Here is a 23,713-nt window from a genome sequence, read left to right as displayed (position 1 = left end):
CCTCCTCCGCGGCGCTGGCCGCCTCTGCGGGGCGCGCTGCCTTTTCGAGCGCGGGGCATGCCGCAAGTCGGGCACGACTGGGCGGGGGGTCAGGGACCCGGCGGCGGGGAGTTCCAGGCCAGCGAGTCGCCGGCCGGTGCGCTGAGTTGAGACCTAGGCAGACGACGGGAGCCACACGCTGCGCGCGCCACCATCTTCGCGAGGCGCCCCGCCCTGCCAGAAGGGTCGAAGCGCCCCGCCCCGCTAAATGGGTGGCCGGGAAGGCGAGTCCCTCGCCACTCGGCTCAGACCGCATCCATGCGGCCGAAACTTCTATTCCCAAGGTGCTGCGTGCGCAGATTACCGGCGCCAGGCTGGGCGCAGAGCACCTTGGGAATTGTAGTCTACTCCGGGGGAGCCCATAAGGCCACGACGCTCTAGCTGAACTATGCACCCACAATGCCCTGCGTCCTCCCCCCAGCACGTGTAGTCATTAACTCTGAAGCTGCCCGCACGGTGCTGTCCACCACGCAGGACCCGCATCTCTCTGCATTTTGCAGCAGGACGCTCACCACGGGAAGGGTGGTGGGTTTGGAAGAACTCGGGACCAGCCAAACCTCAGGCAGTGAGAGAAAAAGTAGCTTTATGATGAAAGCAGAGTAGAGGCAACAGCTTAGCACTTAACAGATGTTAGCCAGAATCTCCTTGGGGGGGCCCCCCATCCCTGGTCGGGTCTCCTGTGACCTCTGCGCAGACTCAGTGAGGTGTAGAACAGAGCCCTGGGCTGGCAACCTTAACTTTTTGGCATACTGACTTCCTGGGGCTGCTTTCATGTCAGCAGGATCAGGTGATCTCACAGGGCCTCTGGGTTTAAAATGGTGTGCTTCTTCTGCCTCTTTCACTCCCCAGGGGTGCTGTGGGAAGTGGGGTATGTGCATGGGAGAAGTGACAATAAGCTACATAGAACAAGAGGGGGACAGAGTCTTCCCTCCAGGACTGGAAAAATGGCAGCAGGAACAAGACGGTCAGGGGCAGGTGACTCCTGGCTTTATGTTGCTTCTTCAGGCCCAAGCTCAGGCCTGGGCTCCTGGCAGGTAGGGCCAGCCCAGCCCTGGTAACAACGGCAGCTGAAGGACTCCCAAGCTCCAGGGCTGCCATCTGGCTGCAGATGCAGAAAGACTTCCAGTTGTCCTGGGTTTTGCCAAGCACAACGGCCATGGCCATGGCACCGCTGGTGACTGCAGGCCATGGCTGCCCTGGTCACGTTGATCACATAGGGGCCCAGGGTGCCCAGTAGGTAGTCATGGAGATGCCAGCACTCCTCCTGAGGAGAAGGGAGGGACATATCAATGCTCCTGTCCCATGGCCCCGCCATGGGCTTTCCCCGTCTCTGGGACCCCAGCATGGGCTGTGTGGCAGGCTGGAGGGGGGCAATGATCACCTCAGAACTGGAGAAGCTCAGGTCCCCCCAGAGCACCACGCCGGCTGCCCCCAGTGCGGCGCTCACACCAATGGTCTGCACAAGTTCATCCTGGGGGTAGAGAGCTGTTAAGCCAGGTCAGGAATGCCCAGCTCCTTCTGGCCCTACCTCTACCTTCAAGAACTTTCATGGCTCACTGCCATAATCTGATTCCACCTCTAGAGGAGGGCCCCTTGGCCCTGAGCCTCTTTGAGGGGCTTCTCAGGCCCTCTACTCAGAGAATGTCACGCCTCCCCATCAGACCCCTAGATTTCAGCTTTCACTCACCTGGGACAGGAACCTCCCAGAGCTCCGGTGTGTGAGGCGGGAATACGCCAGGACAGGCAGGGGATGTGGGTGCCCAGCAACGGCCACACGGAAGGCCTCCTCCAGGCGGTATCGGACAAATGCCTGGTGGTGAGCAGGTGGTAGCCTGGGTGGGAGGTATATGCTGGGGAAGAGGGCGCTGGAGGCAGCCCAGAGCCAACGCAGTTGGGTGTTGTGGGCCAGGGCAGCAGCATGGCAGTGGCCCGTGTAATTTGAAGCCGTACCATGCCAGCCATTGCCACAGGCTGGGAAGCGATAGAAGCCCCAGAGCCCCTGGGGCTGCAGTGCCCGGCCGAGCCACAGCGTGTCCTCCATCAGTGCACGGGCTGCCTGTTCGAAGCCAGTGCGGGCCTTCTGGAGCTGCTCCTGGGGATCCAGGTTGGGGAATACCCATTGTGCCCAAGCCCAGGAGGCAGCCCGATAGACTTGGCGGCGGCCCCAGTTCCCGGCCCAGAGTGGACACCACTCCTCCCAGTCCAGGACTGCCAGGCCAGCGAAGCCCGGCCACAGGCTGCGGCGGATCTGATGGGCAGCTTGCGCCAGGTGGCGGCCCAGAGGCACAGCCTGTGGGATGCCCCCATTGTGAGCTGTGCCCCTCGGCCCAAAGTAGGGGTAGAAGCCGAGCCGGTTCTTGTAGAAGATGGTGACATTCTGGCCGTGGAAATGCTGGCCACGGTTGGCTGAGATGCCCAGGGCCTCGAGTGGCAGGGGCACGCCAAAGCGGTTCTTACAGCGTGCTGAAGGCACGTTCCACAGCACCGAGAAGGGGCGTGCAGGGGCCCGCAGCAAGGTTCGGCCACACCCCAAGCACAGGGCCACCCCTAGCACCAGGGCCAGGCCTAGCTGCATGGTCATGCCCCAGGGATGGAAACCTGCAGGAGAGAGGGGTGTGAGCTTAAGAGGCCATGGCCATGCCCGCGCCTTCCCCACAGCAGACCAAGCTGGGAAGACTCCTCCAGCTCCTCCTCACAAGGGAGGGAGGTGAGGAAAGCAAGGTTCCTAAGGGGTCTCATAGACCTCTCAGAGCAACCCCAGCCCAAGCTGGCCTGGGCATCTCCCTTCCCGTGTTGCCCATCTCTACCATGGCACCGCTGTGCCCTCTGACACCTCTCCCACCCTCAGCTCTCACGAGTCCCCTTTTTTCCTCTGCCCATTTTCTTTCCTGCCCCAAGAACACTCAACCCCCACTCTGCCTGACTTAATTTCTACTCAGCACTCAGGTCTCTGCTATGACGTCATCTTCTGGCACAAGTGCAGTGAGGACATTTGAGCTCCTGCTGTCCCAGCAGAGGCCCTGTCAGTCTACGCCTGCCCTATTCCTTAAGTTGAGACCGCATCTGTCTAGTTCCCCCCTGCCTGTGCCCAGTCCAGGGCCTGTCACCCAGCAGGTGCTCGGCGAACAGTGATGAGTGGAGGTGGAAAGAAAGAAACACCCTGACGCCTGAGGCAGGCAGAGTGAGAGAAGCAAGGGTCTGCCCTCCATCCATGGCCCCGAGGCCAAGGTGCACTGGGGGGCTCCTGCAGGGATAGCGGACCTAAGAAACGACTGGGAGATGAGGGTGGGGTCAACAAATACACTGTCACAGACACACCCAACAAGCCTTTATTCAGCCACACTGAGAGCTCTGAGCCACAGCCATGTGCCATCTCCACAGGCACTCAGGAAACATGCCTCAGGAAGCTGCCCTCAGGGGCTAGAAGCTGAGGGATGGCCAGTGGGCTGAAGCTGCTACTGTCCTGGACAGTCAACTGACCCAGAAAGACAGCATCTTGCCCTGGGAATAGCCTCAGATGTCTTTCTCCATCCAGAATATGGGGCGCCCTCTCAGGTCTTGGTATTGTGTCTCCAGGAGGCTTTGTGGAGGGGGCCCTGCTGGAGGCGGGGGTAAGGTGGTTGGGGGTTCAGGCAGGGGAGGGGGTGGCAGCAAGGATGACCCCTTGGGGACTCTTGGGGGAGCTTGGGCAGTCAGGCTAGGGGTGACCTTGTAGGGTGACCGGGGAAAGGGGGCCCTGGGGAAGGCATTGAGCAGGGTGGCAGGCAGTCGCCGGCTGGTGAAGACCAGGCCCTGCACTGGCTCACCCAGCTGGTAGCCCAGATGGGCATAAAAGTGCAGCTGGTCATGGGTGGTGAGGTGTAGCCGGCGGAAGCCCCGGGCCCGAGCAAAGGCTTCGAGGCCCTCCATGAGACGGCGGCCAAAGCCACGGCCCCTCAGTGCCCGGGCCACCACCACGGTCTCCACTAGGAGGCTCTGGGGCCTGTCCAGCACCCGGGACAGGCGGGCATGGCCCACCACAATGGGGGCTGCCTCTGGTGTGGGTCGAGGGCTTAGCAGCATCAAGCAGAGAGGGAAGGCGTCTGAGGACTGGCCCAAGGAGTGGAGGCGGGAGGCACGGCTGCGGGGCCACTGCTCGTTGATGAGGTCGGCACAGGCATCCAGGAGCTCGGGTCGGCAGTGCACAGGCTCCAGAGTCAGCTCGACCAGTTTGGGGACTGGGGTCTCCTCTGGCTGGCGTGCTGGATCCAGGGTCAGCTGAGCTGAGCCAGAACTGAGGGTCATCTCTGGATGGCATGCGGAAACCAGGGTCAGCTCAGCTAGCCTGGGGCTCAGGGTCAGCTCTGGCTGGTGTGTAGGATCCAGGGTCGGCTTGGCCAGGCTGGATCTCAGGGTCACCTCTGGCTGGCACGCAGGATCCAGAGTCATTTGGGGTGGGCGGGTACTCAGGATCGGCCCCACCTGGTGCACAGGCTCTAGGCTACGGATCAGCGTGCCTCAGCCAGGGCTCAGAGTCAGTTCTCGCCTACATGTAGGATCCAGGCCCAGCTGAGTCAGGCTGGGAGCCAGGGTCATCTCCTGCTGGGGTACAGATGGCTCAGGGCCAGGCAGGGGATTAAGGCCACAGTCTCCAGGCAGTGGGATCTCCTCACACCACAAGGTTGCTGCTCCTGTGGATAACAGCCATGCTGGGTTGTGCCAGAAGGGAGGATGGGGTTGGGGCAGGGAGTAGATGACAGAGTGCTAGGGAGGGCCATGCATCCTGGATTTCATCTGATGCCTAGGTGACCTGGAGGATACCATCCCTTATACTTGGAGGCACTGAATCAGATGGAGAGCACAGGGGATGGGTCCAGGGTGCTCTGCCTTATACTGGATGGAGGCTAAGGGCTAAAGGCTAGGGCTGGCCCCAAGAACTCAAGAGGCCTGGCCCCAGCCTGCTCTGGCTACCACTCTGTCCTCCCCAGGACAGTAGATCCAGCCCTACACCATTGTAGCTGGCTGGCCATTAGACAGAACATGCAAACTAGATGCCACAACCCCCTGCTTTAACCCCAGGTTACCTTTGGAGAAAACACAGGTACCCCAGGAACTCCCCTCCCTCTAGTCCCTACTCCAAGTCCTAGCCTTTTTGGACATCTGGGCCCTGCCGGCCACTTAACATATCCTGGGTTGCCGTTCACCCACCCATCAGGCTCAAATTTCCCCTCCCTCGACTGCTTTCCCTGCCTAGGGGAAAGAGTCCATGGCTCCCTCCCCAAACCGGCCCTGCTCGGTACACTTTGATTGCATATGGACCCAACTGCCCCTCAGAAGTGGCCTGGCTCATACAGCAACGTGGCTCCTGCAGGCCTGGTTCCCCACTGGTCTGTTTCCTAGCCACTCTAGATAAGAACCACAGCTTCCTTCCTACACTCACAGGGGTGTCTAACGGCTAGCAGGTTGGGGGCTCAGACCTCCTGTCCCCAAACTCCATTGCTTGCCCATCCCACCTCAGGTTCTGCTGGCAGGAGGGTCTATGCTGGGGGATTTCTAGCGACAGGTGGCCTCTGGGCCCCACCTTTCTACTCACCTGCTTCAGAGAGGATGCGCTGGCTCCCTCCCCATCCCCACCTTCCCAGGAAGACCCTGTGAGCTTGAGGCCAATTTCACACTGGTCAGTTAACAGGCAGCCCCCTTCCCTCACACCCCTTCCCTCACACTCAGAGGGCTATAAGCCTCTCACCTGCATCAGCCACCTCCGCAGCAGCTGCACCCCTGGACCAGGAGGAGGAAGCCCCAGGATCCGCCCCCTGGGCCTAGGACCCCAGACTTCCCCCACAGACTTAACCCCTTATATGCCGACCCCACCCACTGTGGGGCGGGGCTCCTGGGTCCACCGAGAGAGGCGGCAGTCTCTCCTGCCTCGATTTCCCTCTTCCTCCCAGTGGGTGACAAACCGTGGAGTCTGGGGGTGGGGGTTTCGGAACCTAGACTCTGGGCAGGTGTGGCTCGGCATGCTTTGGGAGGGAACAACAGACGCAGGGAGGGCGTGCGGGGCGGCTAGTCACTTGAGAACTGTCCACGCGGAGCGGACGGGGAGAGCGGGGGACAGTGAAGACGAACGCAGCGCATGGGAACGGGGTAGTACTGACATGTTGCCGGGCTCCGGGATGCTCCGCGTCCTCGCTTCTCCTGGATCGGTATCTCGCTGTCTCTGGCTCGGACCCCTCCGGCCCTCGGCGCTCACTCCCTAGCGGTGGGGCGGACGAACTGCAGCTGTCCCGACCCGCGGCACACCGCCTAGTCCGGGGTCTTCCAGGCGGCCAGGCCCCGCCCCGGCCGCCCTGTACTTCCGCCTAGGCCCCGCCCCCGGCCCGGCGAGTCATAACACCGACCAGACGCAGACTGGGTCTCCTCTAGCTCTGTTCCTCCCACCCTGGTTTATCCTGGCCTCGCTCCCAGTGAGCCTGATTCCATCTCGGGTTGGCTGGGCTTCTGTCCTCGCCCCGCCCCAGCCTCAGATAGGTCTCACCCGTAGTTTAGCTTTGTCTGGGATCACGCTATCCCTCCTGCGCGGCGTGAAAACGATCAGGTGGAGCTTCTACTTCAAATTTGGGCCCCACACTGGGAAGCAGCCGCCCTCTGACACACATCATATCTGAGTGAGAGAAAAGAACTTTTCCTGTACCCTCTGGATATCAGCGCCTGGAAGTTTTAGGGCCTCAACAAACAGCTTTTGAAGTTAGAATCCTATTTTATTTGCGAGGCTGCTACCTCTGAACGGATTCAGAGTGCAGTGCAGAGCTGGTTACCATCGACTTATCAGTAGAAGCCAAAAGGTTGTACCTCTCTGGCCAGGCAGCCCGGGCTTGAATCTCAGCTCCTCTGTTTTCTGGCTGTGCAACCTTGGCGAAAGTGTGCCTCAGTTTCCTCACAGCGTCGTGTTAGGATTGCACAGTTAAGTTAGCCTACTTAAAATGCTTGGCACAGGACTTGGAAAGAGTAGATGCCCAGTGAATGTCAGTTTATTTATTTGTTATTTGTTTAACCGCACCGCTTAGCATGCGTGATCTTAGTCTCCTCCTGTGCCCCCTGCAGTGAAAGCTCGGAGTCTTAACCACTGGATGGCCAGGGAAGTCCCGAATGTCAGTGCTTGTGACTGCTTCTGTTTGAAGACTGACTCAGTGTCTCCAGAGGAAGTGTTTTTGACTCTGCCGGGTGGATGCCCAGGGCTCTAACTGCTTATGCGGCTATCTTGGTCGGTAAGCAGGTGTGCGTGCACTGGTATATGCTCATGACACTGGATGAGTGGACTTCTGACTGTGACCATGACTCCTGTGACTGCCTGGACTTGGGAAAGCCCTAGCCAGGCCCAGCTTGCATCAGGTACTCAGTGTGTGTCCATGCCAGTCACCACAGGCCCCACTGCTCACACCGGGTCCCCCTCCACCCACGGTAGCAGCGACATTCGAACTCCACTGCCATCCGCAACCGATCCCCGAGTGAGAGGGCACCTTGTAGGGTCAGGGGCCCACCACCAGGCGTAGGCTTGATGGAAAAACTGGTGGAGTTGAGGATGAGACGGGCCTTGGGGTAACTGGGGCGCCGGGCACAACGGCCATGGCCGGAGCATAGGACCTGACTGCACAGACGAGCCCCGCTGGTCACATTCAGGATGGAGGGTCCCAGTGTCGTCTCCACATACTCCTTGATGGCCTGGCATGATTCCTAGGTGGGAAGGGGAGCATTAGGGGCACCGTGGCCATGCATGGGTCCACCCAGGACACTGAAGCACTCGCCTCCTGGCCAGCCGAGGCTGCAGGAGTGAAAGGTGGGCTGGGGTCTCCCCTGGCAGCCTGGCAGCGCCCCCCCCCCCCCGCCCTCACCCCCCTCCTGGGCCCGAGCTCACCTTGGTGCTTGTGTTCGCCCAGCTCACCCAGAGCACCACTCCCGCTGCACCCTGGGCTGCACTCTCCCCCAGGCTGTGTTCCAGCTCCTCCTGAGAAAAGGACAGAAGATCTCCGCGGGGGGCCCTCCCTGGCTTCCCACAGCAGGCTGCTGTGTCACTATCGGATGGGACAAGTAATTCACAACCCCCACCGGGGGCTGCTCTAGCCTTGGTGGCCAGAGGCAAGCCTGCCCTCCCTCTAGCCTGTGAGCGCCGTGCAGGCAGGGACAGTTTCTTTCTGAAGAACGTTGTCTGTGCCTAGCACAGAACTTGGCACACAGGAGGTGCTCAAAGAATGTGAAAGGGAATGGCTGAAGGTGCCCTGAGGCTAAAGTGCCCCAGGGCTGTGTGGCCTCAGGTGCTGGACTAAGGCCTGGCAAGGTAGGTCCCGGGTGGGCGGGGTCACAGGAGACTCACCGGAGACAGAAAGTGGTTAGTCATGTCGTAGAAGAGCTGCATGTAGGGCAGCACCGGCAGCTTGGGGTCCCCAGCACCCGCCACCACACGGAATGCCTCAGCCACACGGTGCTGCACGTACATCTGTGCCTTCTTCGTGCCCTCCAGTGCTGCGGGCAGGTAGATGCTGGGGTAGAGGGCACAGCTCTGGGCCCACAGCCACCTGAGCTGGTCATTCTGGGCACGGATGTTTGGTGGACACTGGCCGGTATAGTTGGGACTTTTAAAGTCATAGTTGTAGCACTCAGGGAAATTATAGAAGCCCCAGAGGCCCTGAGGCCGCAGTGCTTGTCCCAGCTTGAGGGTACCTGCCATCCACTCCTCTGCAGCCCCCTCGAACTGCTCCTGAGCTGCGGCCTCCACCTGAGAAGCTGACCAGTCTGGGTGCTGCTTCTGTACCAATGCCTGTGAGCGCTGCCGGTAAATGTCCTTGGTGTCCCAGTTGAAGGCCCAGCGCGGGCGCCATGCCTCCCAGTCAATGACTGCCAGCCCTGAGAAGTGAGGCTCAGGCATGGCAGCCAGGATGTCCTGGAATGTGTGGGCCAGGTGGACATTCAGGCTGGCATTCTGGGGCAGGCCACCAAACACAGGCTCCCCAGCAGATGTATAGTAAGGGTAGGTACCCAGCTGGGAGCTGTAGAAAATGGTCATGTTAGGGCCGCGGAAGGTCTGCCCTGGGTTGGTCACCACATCAAAGATACTGATGTCTACATCCACGCCGTGTTTCTTCATACACCACTCGGTGTTGGCGTTCCAGATGGTGGTGAAGGGCTGGTTGGGTACCACAGGGTCCCGGGAGCCTTGGGTCATGCTGAGCAAGTTCAGGAAGAGGGTGCAGACAGGAAGCAAGTGGGCTGCCATAGCCCAGGGCAGGTGTAGGGAAACCTGGCCAGGGAAGGCAAAGCAGAGAGCAGGCCTTGAACTCTCTGACCCCTACTGAGGGCAGGCAGGACAAGTCCCTTGTTAAACCACTTCTGCTCTGGCATCAGGCAAGTATGGACCTGCAGGGCTCAGGGTGGTCAGAGGGCAAAGGAGAGGCATTGAGGGGAACACAGCCACTAGAGGGCGCACTCCACTTGCTTCTTGGGCCGGCCTCTGTCCCCCTTACAGGTCTGGTCTTGGCTTAAGCTCGCCCACCCCCATTTCCCCAAGGGCCACAGAAGCCATGACATCTGTCTTGAGAAGCGTGGCTGAGACCCAGGCCCTCAGCTCCCAGGCTGGCGGACGGATGGAGGCAGGGGCTTCCCTGTCTCTTCCGCCAGGAATCCTGGCCAGCCCTTGAAGGGGACGCTCAGTGCAGCAGGAAAGTTCAACCCAGCCCTTCTGTACACCCTCCAGTCTGCCCACTTGTCCCTGCTGACCTCAGGGCTGAAAGGCCTCATTCTCCAAACTTCCTGACCCCAGGGTGAGGGCCTGTGCAGGCATCAGCAAGATTCTGTTCCTTAACTCTGGCACCAGGCGCACCAACACTCTTGGAGGAAGAAATCTGCTGCGGGAAACGCTGAGCTTTTGTAGGGGGTCACCCCACCCAGTCTGGGGGCGGGCTGAGGGGCGGGCCCTGGGTGAGAGGGCTGGGCCAGACAGCTGAGCCACCCCTGCACTCCTAGCAAAAAAGAGAAAAAACAGCCCTCGGTAGGAGGTGGGACTGGGCCGGAAGTGGCCCCTCCCACTGTCAGCACTGGGGCTGGGCTTTGTGTGTCAGGATTGGGTGGGTTTATTTGGGATGGGGTGCGAGTGGAGGCAGTGCGAGGGGGCAAGCTTGTCTGTAATACTGGAGTCTGGGTGCTTTCCCCACAGAGCTGAATTATGACATCTGTGGGCACTAGGCACTTTCGCTTTTGTTGACCTCTTTCTTAAAAAAAACATTTTAAGGGAATTCCCTGGTGGTCCAGTGGCTAAGACTCTGCCCTTCCAATGCAGGGGGCAGGGGTTCAGATAAGGGAACTAAGCTCTCACAACCTTGTAGTCATATATAGTTATATATATATATAACAACTAAATTGGTATAAGGACAGATATAATCTAGACTGAATTCATTATATTAATATATTTTTTCTTCTGATTAAAAAAGATTAAAATTCAAACATTTTTTGTGGGCCTGTATAAATATTATGCCCCTGTGCCCCTGCTTAGTGGATAAGTCGCCCCTGCTTTAGGGACCTGCGTCTGAAGTCAGGGCTGCGCTGTCATCCTTTGTGTATGCGCTGGCTCAGTGACCATGAGGCTCCAGTTAGTGACCATCTGGGCCTCTCCACAAACTCCAGGAGAGTGGGCATGTGCAAGCGTGGGACCCGGTGCCCAGGACCTGGTGTGTTTGGGACCCTGTTGTCTTATGACCACGCGATCCCATGCCTATGTGACCACGCGGAGGAGCACGAGGGTATCAGTGATGACACACTTGTTCTTTCCTTTGTGATTTCCCTTGTTTGCCGATTCAGACGCTAGTAACTGAGACCTTCGAGTTGCTCAGGCCTAGGCTTGCCTGCCCGACTTGGGTGTAGGAAGCATCACATCTCTGGTCCAGGGGAACGCGCTGCCTGGGTCTACAGCCCAGTCTGAACTTGAGCTCATGGGCCCCCAGCACGGTGGTTGCTGGAGCAGGGACAGCTGGCTGCCGTCTGGACTGGTCCTCTAGGCTGGCTAGGATGAAGCGGGCAGGGCTGAAGGGGAGGAGGGCCCCGGGTGTTGGGGGCTGTGAGCACACCAGCCAGACCCAAGCATGGGTCTAACCACGACGGTGGTAGCTTGGGACTCTGTTCAGAATGCAGGGTCCCTGAGGGATGATTATTAGTATTAGAGAGCTTGGCACAACTCCCAAGGGCTGAGGGCACAGGAGACCATCAAGGTAGCCCCTGACCCCCTCTCCCCAAAGCTCCACCCCACCTCCTGAAACTGAGGTAACTCCTACATTACCCCCAGAAACCTATGGCTGCAACTGGCACAATCCAGCCCACCAGCATTCTCTGGATTTGGGGAGATGGCTTCCCCAAGCTCTGACCACACCACCTTCTTGCCTGCGTGCTTCTCAGGGGAACATTCTCCACTACCCAGCGTCTGACTCGGTCTTAGCATCTAACGTGCCTCTCTAAACCATCACACCCTTGAATATATGGGCTTCCCAGGGGGCTCAGTGGTAAAGAATCAACGCAGGAGACAGGTTGGAAAGATCCCCTGGAGAAGTAAAGGGCAACCCACTCCCATAGTCTTGCCTGGGAAATCCTATGGACAGAGGGGCTTGGCAGGCTACAGTCCATGGTGTCACAAAGCCTGGAAACGACTCCATGACTTAACAACGGGCCCTGAGGACGGCTGTCTTTGTTGGCGTGGTTCTGGGGTGCACCCCGCCCAGCCCTGGCACGCATGTGGCTCAGTGCCTCCACTCAACAGGTAACAGTCGCCGCCCTCAGACAAAATCCTGCCTGCTGCCACTGTAGAGCAGCCTGCGGCAGACCCCCAGTCACACCCCCGCCTCAGATCCTGCAGCCCCCTTTGTGCTGCCTTCCTCCAGACTGCCCGTGCTTCGTTCCCAGCATCACTGTGCCTCTCATTCAACTCAGTGTAGAGCCCTTCCTCGAGGCTGCTTCCTGAGTCCCGGTGCTGGCATCAGGACTCCCCGAGCAGGGGTGCCCTCTTCACCTTGTGGCAGTTTCCTGAGCCTGTCTCTCCAGAGTCTTTGTCAGCTGAGGGGAGGGGCAGCGCCCCACCCAGGGTAACTCAGAAGCAGAGGAAGTGAAGCAGGTCTGACTGCTCCGGCCGCTCCTTCTCTCCCCTGGGATGGCTGGGGACAAGCTACGCTCTCTTGTGGCCAGGCCAGGCCTGCCTGTTGAGGATGGCCCCCTGCTCACCCCATCATACATCTCTGCAGTGAAACAGGGAGTGGGCCTCGTGATTCAGATCCCGGTGCCCTGTTGGCCTTCCCTTGACTGTACCCAGTGGAGGACTTGGACCCAGATGGGGAGAGGTGCGTGTGGCTGAAGTCCACTGCCCTTGAGAACACGGAGTGGAGGAGACGCCCTTGCCTTTGAGAATAGCAGGGAGGAGTGATCTGGCTACCTGCCCAGCCAGGGAAGATCAAACATCCATTTCCCACTTTCTCCCTGGGTGGGCGAGGCGAGGAGACTGGCACCAGCCCAGCTGGGGATACGGCACCATTTAGGAGCAGCACAAGGGCCCTGCCCACAGAAGCCTGGACCCAGCCGCCTTCCAGTCAGTGGAGAAAGCAAGGTCCTTGCTATTGGGGTAGAATGGGAGTCCCTCTGCTCCCAGTGGCCAGTGCCCTGGCAGGACAGCTAGAGCGGGCAGCTTGGGCCTGCAGATCCCAGTGAACGTGTGTTACAGATGAGAAGTCCCCAGCAGAGAGTCTCACAGAGACACTTCTGAGCTCAAACCTTATTTGGAAGAGCCTGAAAGCACTCTCACATGCCCTGCCCAGGCATGGACAGTCCAAGCAAAGAAGCAGTTGTTTTATATTTAATTTACAAAAGAGACCCCAAAATAATAATAATAAACTATCCAGGGGCAGGGGAGTAGGGTCAGGTCCTCCCCGGCCCAGCTGTGCCCCTCTTCCTCTCTGGCAGGGAGAGACGGGGCTTTCCAGGGGACTGCCCCTCCCCCTTAGAACAGGGGGTGGGAGCTGGTATGGACATCCTACTGGGCATCTCAGAGGGCTCTGCCCGTCCAGACTCTGGTTTGTCCACCCCTTGTGGGCTGCTACATGCCTGGCAGACCCCTTGTGGCAGAGGCCAGCTGGCCTGGCAGCTGGGTGAGACCCTTACGAAGTCCAGGTGAAGGCCAGGACTGCCACTGCCAGCAGGCCAGTGAGGTGGGACCCAGCCCAGGCCCCACTGGCACCCCCAGCTGCCCGCCTGCGGTCCCACTGGCACTGCTCACCGCCCCAGCCTAAGTAGCACTGGCAGCGAAAGTGCGTCTGTAGGTGGTTGCGGTCGGCCCAACTGAGCTCCCCCTCTGGTCGCAGCCGCGGCTCATCAGGTGCGTGGCTAGGCACTAGACGGAAGCTGCTGGCACTGAGGTGCAGGAAGGTGTGAGCGTTGGGGTCCCGGCGCACACAGCGCCCATGGCCATGGCACTGGGCCCAGCTGCAGTACTGGGCAGCCCAGGACACATTGACGACATAGGGTACCAGTGACCGAGTCAGATAATCCTTGAGGCGTCGGCAGGTCTCCTGGGGACAGAGGACAGGGAGGAGGGTCAGCTGCCTCAACCTAGATGGAAACTCAGTCCACACTGTGTGACTGCACCTTCTTTTAATAGCGTGTGCACACACACGTATGCCTGAGCCCTCACTGTTCCCGTTCCTTCTAAGAAGAGGGTGGGGGCAGGGACTGGAACCCAGCAGGGCAGGTGGGGCAGGGTGGAACTCAACAGCTGGTCAAGACAACAACTCCCTCTTCCTGGGTGAAGGGCAGGGGTGGGGGTCGGGGTAGATCCTGTCTTCTCTGTTGGGACACGGGCTGCCTTGGGAAGCAGAGGAGGGGAGCACTTTGAGGTTTGTAGCCGAAAGTGCAAACACTCTGCCTCTCCCTGCAGCCTCAGCTCTGGTTGGCTGGGTGGGTCTTACTTACGTTGCTGGTGGTAAACCCTGCGTCACCCCAGAGGATGACGCCGGCTGCACCCAGGGCAGCACTCTCACCAATGGTGGAGATGAGATCCATCTGTAGGGGAAGTGGATGAGACCACAGGGTGAGAAGGACAGATGGGGTGGGCAGGCCCTAGCCTCTACTCATTCGCTGACCCCCGACTCCAGCCCAGCCCTCCCCTTCTTACCCCCTAGGCAGCAGCTGCTGCACTTTCTCCTTAAATGTTTAAGCCATTTCCACCCCCTACTTTGGCCTCCGATTCTCAAGCTAAGGGCCCACTTGAGCCTGGCATGTATCTATCAGTCGTGTCCAATTCTTTGCAACCCCATGGATTGTAGCCCACCAGGCTCCTCTGTCCGTGGGATTTCCCAGGCCAGAATACCGGAGCGGGTTTCCATTTCCTTCTCCAGGGGATCCTCCTGACCCAGGGATCGAACCCAGATCTCCTGCCTCACAGGTGGATTTTTTACCATCTGAGCCACCAGGGCAGCCCTACATCTGTCAGGATGGACTGCGAAGTCGGAATGCTGGGCCCGAGTGTCTCCTCTGCCTGGATTTCCTGGGAGGTTCTGGCCAAGCTTCTCAGCCTCTCTGGGCCTCAGTTTTCTTATCCACAAAATGGCGATAACAAGGTCACCCTCTCATAGGGTTACAGAGAGAATGAGGTGAGGGGTGTAGAGTAGTCAGTAAACTTGAGGGCAGGAGGCCCCCTGGTAACCCTGCAGTGGTTCCCCAAGGAAGAGCACGGGGCCCTGGCAGGACATACCTCGCTAAGCCCTGTGAGTCCACGGCTGTAGGTGGGCCTCGTGAAGACGTAGACTGGGAGTGCATGGTTGGCATGGTGGACGTCAGCCACGCGAAGAGCCTCCTGGACACGAAAGCTGACAAAGTTGCGGCCGTGAGTGGAGGAAGCCAGCGTCTCTTCCAGGTAGACAGAGGGGAAGAGGGCTGTGCTCTCGGCCCAGAGCCAGGACAGCTGGTCATTTCGGGAGACCTCAACATCAGGGCAGCGGCCTGTATAGGTCTCCCAGTTTTGCACATAATCATGGTTGTAACAGTCAGGGAAGAGGTAGAAGCCCCATAGGTGCCGAGGCCGAAACGCCTTGACAAATCGCAGTGTCTCCAGCATGAACTGCCGTGCAGCGAACTCAAACTCATACTGCGCCTCCTTGACTATGCGCTCTGGTGGCCAATCGGGGTGGTGACTGGCCACCAACTGGCGTGATAATCGGCGGTACACATCCTTGTCCTGCCAGTTGCGCACCCACACTGGCCGCCAGTCCTCCCAGTCGATGACTGCCAGCCCTGCAGGCTCCTGTGTACGAATGTAGTGTTCCACGTGTCCCTTCAGCATCTCCAGGTGTACCCAGAGGCTGCCATTCTGTGGCACACCACCATGCACTGACCTCCCCACCGAGTTGAAGTGTGGATACATGCCCAGCCGGTCACGGTAGAAGATGGTGATGTTCTGATTTACAAAACCCTCGTTAGGTGAGGCCTGCACATCAAAGGCCTTCATGTCCTTTGGGTCCAATGGCATCTTGTGGCGTGGGCCACAGTCCTGTGTGGGCACATCCCATGCAACCACAAAGGGCCGGCCCGTGAAGATGGGTGGTGCTGTGGGCTTCAGCTCTGTGGCCCATGCCACCACCAACACCAGGGCCAGTGTGACGGCGGGGCCCAGGCCTGTCCACATGCTGGGGGCTGCAGGAAGTCAGTGTCACCTGCCAGGCACCAGCTCAGGAACTGGTAAAAAGGTGGGAGACAGCAAGTAAGTCTAGAGGATCCTGGAGGTCATCCATCCCAAACCCATCCACACTCCCAAAGCCCATGCTGCGTTAGGCCACCGTGCCCAGGATTGTTCAGCTTCTGTTATTAGCTATAACAGGTCTGAAAGACCATAGGCCACTGAAGGACAGGCAACACATCCCCATAGCTCACTGCCAGGAGCATAGGGCTCCTTCCTGGACAAGTAGCCTACGGTTGGGCAGAAACTGCTGTTAGGTCTGTGACCCCTCTGAAACTGGACAAACTGAGCTATGGACTCACTGCCCAGAGGCTCATCCATGACTGAGTATCACCCAGGACAAAGTTTCTGAGAGCCCCAAACCGAGGCCCACTCTACCCCGTGAAGAACTTTTGGTCCCGAGAAATCACAGCATTTGGGTGAGGCAAGGCACAGCTCTTGCAGTAGCTAGGAAGCTGTAACTCAGCCCGGAGTTGCTATCTTTTTTAGCACCCGCCCAACAGAAAAGTAAGGCTAACAGACTTTATCTGAGCGCAGACTCTCTCCCCCAGCTTGGTGGAGGCCCCGCGGGGACAAAGGGGTGGTGGATCTCCCACGGTGGCGCCAGCAGACCGGCCTTTCCCTCTACAGCTACCAGGAATGCGCGTGCCCGCGGGCCAGGCGGCCGGGGGTAAAAGCCCACTCCACCTGGCCTTTGTCCGGAACCCCGCCCCCGCCCCGCACGTGGGGGCTGAACCCTGCCGGCAAGGGGGGCGGTCTGGGCCGCCTCCCCGGGGGGTCCAGAGCAGAGCCCGCGGAGACAGCAGCTCGGCTCGCACTGCCCACCCTTACCTAGCGCAGGGCGCCGCCGGGACCTGCGCCATGACCACCTCCATCTCCGTTCCAGCCCAGTCCGCAGCCCTCCTAGGCACGGCCCCGGCTCAGCGCCTCTACTGGCTCCGCCCCTCCACCCCAGCCCGCCGGCCCTTTAAGAATCCAGCGCGGAGGCGGGCCCTGCGCAGGATTTACGACGGGGGAGGGAAGATGTGCCTGACTTTCGGGCCGCCAGTACCGCGCTTTGGGCTCCGAGGACCCCAGATCCTCTTCCGAGGAATGTAGCCACCAGTCTGGGACTCTGAGGTGCCTCCAAATGGGGCTTTCTTCTGGAGTCTCAGCCACGAGCGCCAAGTCAGCCTAAAGCTCACCCCCGCAACCTGCGGCCAGTGGTACACTCCTCCCTGCTCCGCGACGCGGCCAGCCGCTTAAAGGGACAGCGTAAAGGAGGAGGGTCGGGAAGGGAATGAAGGTAGCGTGACGTTCCCTCATTCGTCCGTAAGGAGGTGCTGTGGGACCTTGAGGCCTTGGCTAGGGGCAGTAGAGAATCTGGCTCTGCACTCTGAGTGTAATCTCCAGTCCTGGGGCCCCCCTTTGTATGGAAAGGGGGACGGTGACCCGCAGTCTGTCTGCGATCTCCCGGGACAGTACTGCCCCGCCCCCCTTACGGTTCAGGGTTCCCCTTCCCCGACCCTGGTCGGAAGGGAATCCCCGCCCCTTGCCAGTCTGGGGCTGGGGGGCCTAGCACCCGCGTCTTAGCCCATCCAGGGCTGGGTGGAAGCAGTGGTTGTCCTGGTAACACAAGCTGTGGGTCGCAGTTAGGCTTGCCTGGTTGGGAGCCTGTAAGCCCAGCAAGCCCTGAGGGTAGGGCATCTCCCTGCTCCTGACTTGCAACTGGGACGGGCCAGTCCTTGGGCTCCTATTCCCTCTGTCCAGCCTCAGGGCCCTGTGGGAACCCCAAGTCGTCCTTTCAACTCTGAGAAGGCTGCCACCTTTACAGAAGTTCCTGGCCAGACCGCGGAAAAAACCGGCTCAGCCAGAAGCGTTCCCTTGGGCCTCCGCTGGGTATCCTGTCTTTTCGCCCTGCACGCCCCTCCCTCTGGGGAGCAGGCTTGCAGCTGCAATGGAAGCGAGAATTCCTTGCCTCTTCCTAAATCCGCTTCCCCGGGGTCCTCAGCTCCCCAAAGGGCCCGGGTCTGCTTGGCCAGCCCATTCCCCGCGCAGGCGCCTGGGAGGAGAGAGAGGGAGCGCCATGTACCAGAGTGCAGACCAGTCGTCTGCCTTGGGCTCACCTGTGTGGGAGTCCGTCGGCCCAGTAGGTCGGGGGCCTCCCTCCTTCCCGGGGTAAGTCTCTAGCCAAGCTACTCGCGCCAGCTCCTGCCCTTTGGGCAGCCCGCCGGCGAGTTGATAAACCCCATCCCTCCCACCAGCTCCCGCCTCCCACCCCAGCCCTTTATCCTCACTTCCTGCTGCCCCTCAGAGAGGAAAGGGCCAGGAACAGGCGCGGGGGAAGGGACCGCCTTGACCCTGCTTCCCTCCGGTATGTCCTGCTGGCTGGTTGCCTGCCCTGCCCCTCCCCTGAGTAGGCCCTGGCCCAGCAAACTGCACCAGGTGACAGGAAGGCTGGAGGACCCAGCCAAGGTGCCAGTCTCCCCCACGCTGACAGCTTCTCAAACCTGCCCCTAGGGCTGAGGCCCATCCTCAAATCAGCAGCTTATGAGGGGGAGCGGCCCTGGTGGTGGTGCTTTGGGAAGTCAAACTACTTGGGGGATGTTTGGCAGATGGTTCCCTAAAGCAGGTGGTGAAGAGAACCAGCCCTGGGGTGGGGGGTGTTGAGGGAACTTGCAGGAGCTGAGTCATTTTTTTTCCACTGATAGAGGAAGCATCTCATGTGTGAGAGTGGACAAAGTGTGACAGAGTGTTGATGTGGGTGAGGTGGGGGCGGGGAGGGACAGGGCCTGGGAGGCTTCTGTACGGTGTTCTTCTGTCAGGGGACATTCCTGGTTGGTTCTAAGATGCTGCCGAGTACAGGGCTCCTTACAAAATTGGTGAGGGGAGAGGTGTATTTCTGTGGGGAGAGTGTGTCCATAATGTAGCTGGCTCCAGGGAGGGCTGCAGCAGGGTTCCAGCAGACTCCTCCAGAGGTGCAGACAACTCTGCACACCCTTAAATCACCCTGGGCCTACTCCCCCTGGACCTACCATCCCACCCCTTTGATGCCTAGGGCCTCTCCCCTAATAGAAGGCTGTGTAAGCCTGGTGGAGTAGGGGAGGTGGGCACATATCCTACAGTCTACCCCTGATGACCAAGGAGTCCAGGACATGGCATGGGAGGATGGTGTCCCTGGACCACCATGCCAGCTCTGTAAGGGACACAGGCCTCAGAAGCTCCAAGGGCAGGGGCCCCTGGGGAAACAAAGGCCAGACCACTGTTCCAGGGCAGGGACATTTCCTCAGGCAGCCAGCAGGAAGGAAGTGCACACAGCCCAGTGGGAGGGAGTGGGGAAGCACAGCCATGACCCCCATTGTTTCCCGCTTCAGAGTCAGCTAGGGCAGGCCCAGCACAGGGAGTTCCCCACACTGGGACAGTGATGATGGGATGCCATCCGGCACAGCAGAACCCTGGCCCTGGGGCAGTCAGTAGGAGGGGCAGTGAAGGGTGATAGGGCCTTATGCCTGGCATCTTACTTCGCAAATGGGAAGATACCCAGAGGCAAACTTCAAGTCCAGACTGCAGAGGGTGATCTTGCTCCAGACTTGACCAGTTTAAACCTCCAAAAGACAGGTAGGTCAACTTCCCAGACCCAGCAGCCTGTGTCCCTGAACTCTCTCTTCCCTTACAGGGAGTTGGGCTGATGGCCAAAAGGTAGGCCTAGCAGAGAACTGGCCTCACAATCCGACCTGAGAAGTGTAGGCCAAATGTTCAAGGAGGCAGGTGGCAGGTGAGAAGGCAAGAGCAGAAAGGATGAGAGGAAGTACTGGGTGAATGAGTTTAACCTGCTGGAACAGAAGCCCCAAGTCTATACTCCTGGTAGTGTCCACCAGGAGAGGTAAGTGGATTTGGGCTGCAGTTTTGCAGCAGGTCAAGGGCAGTGGCACCCACCTGGCTGCTGTCCACCTAAGGCTGGGCCCTAGAAGATCTATGGGGCTCAGGCTGTGACCTCACATAGGGTCAGCTGCCTCAGCTGGGGACAGAACTACTGTTCCAGACCTGAGGTCACACTGTCATCTCAGGTCAGGCAGGTGGAGCCAGTCCCTACTGAAGTATCCCAGAGCCTTCCAATTCCAGGGTCTCCACTTACTGAACCTAGTACAGGAGTGGCTCTCCATCCTGAGTGGGCCTGTAGTGAGGTCTGTGTGAATACACTGCCACCTGCTGGTTGTAGCTGGGATGCCCGCAGGCTGGGCTCAGGCTCACTCTGGACCTTGCCAGACATCAGTGCAACTAGTCCTGGACCCAGGTCTACCTTCTATGCCCATGTGGTAGTTCAGACACTGGGTGTCACAACCTCAGAGGATGTCAGTCTTGTATGCAGGGTCTACAAATAATTTTATTGAACAAATAACACAACAGCCTTCCTAGATTGAGGACTACCCTCCCCAAGCCATTTCGCACACGCTTAAAGCACAGAGTTTGCACAGTAAGGAATTAAAAAAAAAAGTCATTTCTATGTAGAAATCAGACTCTGCCCCAACAACATCATGGACTAGACTATTTACAAGCTTTCACATTTTAAGTATTCCTATTAATGGTTGTTCTCTCCTTTCTGCCCCTATCCAGGGGCTCCAGTACTTTTCTCTTGACTGATACTGAAGGGAGGGGTATACTGTAGGGAAAAGGGGTGGTGGGCTCCTCAGAGCTACTGGCACCAGCCCTAGGGTGCTGTGCCTTACCACAGGGTGGTGGATGTGCAAGGGCAAGGGGGATTAGATACAGTAGGTGGGATGGGGCACAGGCATCCAGAGCCCTTCCTGATCCCCATCCTCTGCCCTCTCAACTTGTAGCGGGGAGAACAGCTAGTTGCAGTGGGGAGGGATCGGGCCAGCCCTGGGTAGAGGGAGAAACCTCCCACACCAGTCCCTACTCCTATTAACAGCCAGCAAATTGTCCATCCATCTTGGGGCTGGGAACAAATGGGCAGGTAGGCAGGAAAAATCAGGCTTGCTGTGCCCCCAGCCTCTGTCCAACACGGGAGGAATCGAGGTAGCAAACGGCTGAAATGCTCCAACGAGAGGGTAAAGGAAGTGAGGGAAAGGAAGTTCCCACTTTTGTAGAGCTCCCATTGCCCTGGGGCTGGAAAAAGGCAGACCTTGCTTGTAAAGTGCTGTAGCCTCTAGCAGGGCTGGGCCCTAGGCAAGCTTGGAAGAATGCAGGCCAGGCAAGGGCACAGGAACCAGGCATTCCTGACCAGCATGTGCCCTGCCATGCTCCTTGTAGGGATTGCTGGGAAAGGTGGACTGGTAACTCCGCCATCAGCCCTCACCAGCTTCCAGCCATCTCTGGTCCACATACAAACCAACACCCAACCAGCACTGTAGGACTGCCCTGCTCACAGCTGAAGGTTCCAGGCCAGTGGAGTTTATTCACGGTTGTGGCCCCAGCCTAGGTTCCTCAATGGAAGCCACACCTTGAGCCTGGGGGTGTCTTGCTGGGGCAGGGGGTGTTTATGCCTGCCACCCCCCAGGCTCACACCTCATAGAGGATCACAGGGAAATCCACGTGGATGCGGGGGGGATCCAGCTTCACGGTGCCCTGCCATGGAAACAGAGGCTAGTGAGGCCCAGCTCAGGGCCCCTATTCCAGGAAGCCTTCCTGTTCCTCCCAGTTCCTCCCCCAAGAGCCCCCACCATGACAGCAGACCCCATCTGGGTCTGCCTCCACACATTCAACACAGGCTCTGTGGCCACTGCCCAGCCCCTCACCTGAGGAATCAGGTTCTTATGCACCCGCCTCAGCTTGGCCCGCTTCTGCCCGTTCTTGGTGACGATTGTCTCCTCATAGAATTCGTGAGCCAGATCCCCATCCTCGTCATAGAACATGGAGCTGTGCAGAGGGAGAGGGGAACAGGCTGGGCTGGAGCCCCACGCTAGTCATGGCAAATGCCACAGACCACAGGGAAGTATGCCCTCCCCACAGTGGGGAAGAACAACCTTGGTGGGAGAAAGGGAGGTTAATATGTCTGGACAATCTTTCGCTTAGGATCTGGGGTCCACTAGAAAGTGGGGAGTAGGATGGCGGCCAGTGCTACTCTGTCAGACCCTAAGAAGAGAGGCCATACCCAAACGATGCTGGTTTGTTCAGCAAGAGTAGCCATTCCATCAGGCCCTTGGACTTTTAGAGTGAGAAGGATGGTGGCCTGGGCATGCTGGTCTCACTCCAGAAGACACTGCTGGCCCAAGGCCAAAGCCTGAGATAGCAGATGCCTGAGCTAGGAGGAAGCCTGAAGAAAAAAGGCTGAATCCTCCCGGGTCCAGGTGGCTGATGCAACCAAACTGCCATTATTGGGGTCCCCCTAGATTCTACATCCAAATCCCAGCAACACCTGAGCAGCAGTCCCCAGGGCCCATCAGAACCAGGCCCATCTAGTGCTCCTATCTGGGCCCCTTGGGGGAGGGGAGAGGTCAGTGCCCCCAGATCTGGGAAAACATACCTGGGGTGAGGGTCTTTTTCCCCAGGTTCCTGCCTCAACGCTAGGGCCCAGTCCTACTCTCCCAGCCACTACCCAGAGAGGTCCAACCCTACCACTGGGGTGAACGGAAACAGACAAAACAGAGGGTCATTCTCTTCTAGGGAGAACTGGGGGTGAGGGAGAATAGGAGCCTTCGGCTAGCAGGCTGGGATGGAAGGGATGAAAGGAAGAGGTTCTGGAGTCTCAGGGAGACCCAATCTTAGCTTTATCGTACGGAGGACCTGCCCAGGGACAAGCCTCAGGCCCACTCTTCTCCTAGGGAGACCTTCAGAGCAGCCAGGCCACCAGGAACCGCCTGTTTCGGCTTTCCCCACCCCTTGTTCCTATGGGGACCTGAAATACGGGAGTCGTCCTGACTCGGGTGTAGGGGGTACAGCGGCGGGAGTGCCCCATGTCGCGAGACGCCCAGCCGCCCGTCTGTCCTCCCGGGGGCGGAACCCCGCGCCCTTACCCGCGGCGCGTGAATACGAAGGGGGGCACGACTCGGCCTCGCGGTCGCACCAAAGCTTGCTCAGCGACCGCCGCCTCTGGGCCGCCGCCCCCCGCTGCCGAGGTGAAGGGCCACAGGCCCCGAGCTTTGGAGCCGCTGGCGCCCATGTCAGGGCCGCCGGCGCATGGCGGGCCCCGCGGTAACTTCGCTCTTACAAGGCCGTCGGCGCCACCATACCCTGCCTGGGCCTTGGCTCGCAGATGCCGCCGCCGCCGCCGCCGCCGCCTTCCGCAGGCTCCGCTGTCTCCACGGAAACCTCACTTCCGCTTCCGAATGCGCCGCATGCTGCCCCCTCTGGTTGGCTGCTTCTCTCGTCGGTCCGCGGGGCGGGACCAACAGCCGCCCTCAGATGCTAGTACCCCAGCATGCACCGCAAGACGTCAGCTCCCAGCAGGCCACGCTCTCTTCAGCTCGGGCTGCTCCCACCAGGGAAAGCGGTGGCTGTCCTCCGCCTGGTTTCTTTAGCTTGTATGGCGGCTCTTATGTCCCCGACCCCTAGAGTCAGGCTCAGCGGACCTGCCCAACCACCGGGTACCTCCCCCAAACCAGCACTTTAGGGCCTGACTCCAGGCCAAACTGGTCAGTGCCCATCTGGCTTCTATCCCCATATCTTTTTTGCCATCTCCAATTGTGGCATGTTAGGAGAAACTGAACCTAAATAAAATTAAGGAATTGGCCAATGGTTGTATATCTACATTCAGGGCCAAAGAACTTCAAATTCAGTGTTCTTTCCAAACCCACCAGAAGCCTTGCTTTATGAAGGTTTGTGGACATTAACATCTGTACCTTTGGTACCATGACCAGTGTCTGGTCCACAGTAGGATCTCAATATTTGGTGAAGCGCCTTCCACAGCATGGAGTGTGTGGTTTCTCTAAGCTCTAGCAGTTGATGTTCTTACCCCCACTACAACCTTAGCCACAGGGTTTGAGTGATGACTGAGTACATATTCAT

At 59.1% G+C, this 23,713-nt stretch overlaps 6 protein-coding genes across 12 annotated transcripts in view; all 6 read right to left on the bottom strand.

Moving 5' to 3' along the window:
- Positions 1-724, bottom strand: part of IFRD2 (interferon related developmental regulator 2) — a 29,562-nt gene extending 28,838 nt beyond the window's left edge. Inside the window, exon 1 of one of the 2 annotated variants that reach the window (XM_069561958.1) lies at positions 2-724. In XM_069561958.1, the coding sequence (XP_069418059.1) occupies positions 2-59 (58 nt within the window). In that variant the 5' untranslated portion in view covers positions 60-724. The remainder of the gene's footprint in view (position 1) is intronic. The other variant, XM_069561956.1, reaches the window with a different exon arrangement.
- HYAL3 (hyaluronidase 3) lies at positions 601-6,444 on the bottom strand. Of its 4 annotated transcripts, XM_069561962.1 has the most exons (5): positions 6,174-6,252; positions 2,497-2,637; positions 1,727-1,871; positions 1,421-1,510; positions 601-1,303 (listed from the first exon to the last, which is right to left on the bottom strand). In XM_069561962.1, coding segments are annotated over exons 1-5 (654 nt in total). In that variant the 5' UTR covers positions 6,176-6,252; the 3' UTR covers positions 601-1,027. The 4 variants fall into 4 exon arrangements, with proteins under 4 accessions (XP_069418063.1, XP_069418060.1, XP_069418064.1 ...); XM_069561959.1 differs by having other exon boundaries at positions 1,727-2,637; positions 6,174-6,444; XM_069561963.1 differs by lacking the exon at positions 2,497-2,637 and having other exon boundaries at positions 6,174-6,367.
- NAA80 (N-alpha-acetyltransferase 80, NatH catalytic subunit) lies at positions 3,351-7,273 on the bottom strand. The gene is made up of 2 exons (XM_069561968.1): positions 6,174-7,273; positions 3,351-4,709 (listed from the first exon to the last, which is right to left on the bottom strand). The coding sequence occupies exon 2, from the start codon at positions 4,465-4,467 to the stop codon at positions 3,553-3,555; it is 915 nt and encodes a 304-aa protein (XP_069418069.1). The 5' UTR covers positions 4,468-4,709; positions 6,174-7,273; the 3' UTR covers positions 3,351-3,552.
- HYAL1 (hyaluronidase 1) lies at positions 6,756-10,064 on the bottom strand. Its single transcript, XM_069561954.1, has 4 exons — positions 9,787-10,064; positions 8,387-9,310; positions 7,931-8,020; positions 6,756-7,749 (listed from the first exon to the last, which is right to left on the bottom strand). The coding sequence occupies exons 1-4, from the start codon at positions 9,805-9,807 to the stop codon at positions 7,432-7,434; spliced, it is 1,353 nt and encodes a 450-aa protein (XP_069418055.1). The 5' UTR covers positions 9,808-10,064; the 3' UTR covers positions 6,756-7,431.
- Positions 10,065-12,879: 2,815 nt separating this feature from the next.
- On the bottom strand, positions 12,880-18,338 carry HYAL2 (hyaluronidase 2). 3 transcript variants are annotated; one of them, XM_069561952.1, is made up of 4 exons: positions 17,875-18,338; positions 14,789-15,768; positions 14,008-14,097; positions 12,880-13,607 (listed from the first exon to the last, which is right to left on the bottom strand). In XM_069561952.1, the coding sequence occupies exons 2-4, from the start codon at positions 15,716-15,718 to the stop codon at positions 13,197-13,199; spliced, it is 1,431 nt and encodes a 476-aa protein (XP_069418053.1). In that variant the 5' UTR covers positions 15,719-15,768; positions 17,875-18,338; the 3' UTR covers positions 12,880-13,196. The 3 variants fall into 3 exon arrangements, with proteins under 3 accessions (XP_069418053.1, XP_069418051.1, XP_069418054.1); XM_069561950.1 differs by lacking the exon at positions 17,875-18,338 and adding an exon at positions 16,601-16,986; XM_069561953.1 differs by lacking the exon at positions 17,875-18,338 and adding an exon at positions 16,292-16,477.
- A 1,774-nt stretch (positions 18,339-20,112) lies between these two features.
- Positions 20,113-23,233, bottom strand: TUSC2 (tumor suppressor 2, mitochondrial calcium regulator). Its single transcript, XM_069561973.1, has 3 exons — positions 22,723-23,233; positions 21,505-21,625; positions 20,113-21,334 (listed from the first exon to the last, which is right to left on the bottom strand). The coding sequence occupies exons 1-3, from the start codon at positions 22,866-22,868 to the stop codon at positions 21,269-21,271; spliced, it is 333 nt and encodes a 110-aa protein (XP_069418074.1). The 5' UTR covers positions 22,869-23,233; the 3' UTR covers positions 20,113-21,268.
- Between the last annotated feature and the right edge of the window lie 480 nt (positions 23,234-23,713).

The sequence above is a fragment of the Ovis canadensis genome, chromosome 19, assembly GCF_042477335.2.
Source record: "Ovis canadensis isolate MfBH-ARS-UI-01 breed Bighorn chromosome 19, ARS-UI_OviCan_v2, whole genome shotgun sequence".
NCBI classification, from domain to species: domain Eukaryota; kingdom Metazoa; phylum Chordata; class Mammalia; order Artiodactyla; family Bovidae; genus Ovis; species Ovis canadensis.
Note: the sequence above shows the minus strand (reverse complement) of the source record. Positions and strands in the feature narration are given on the sequence as shown.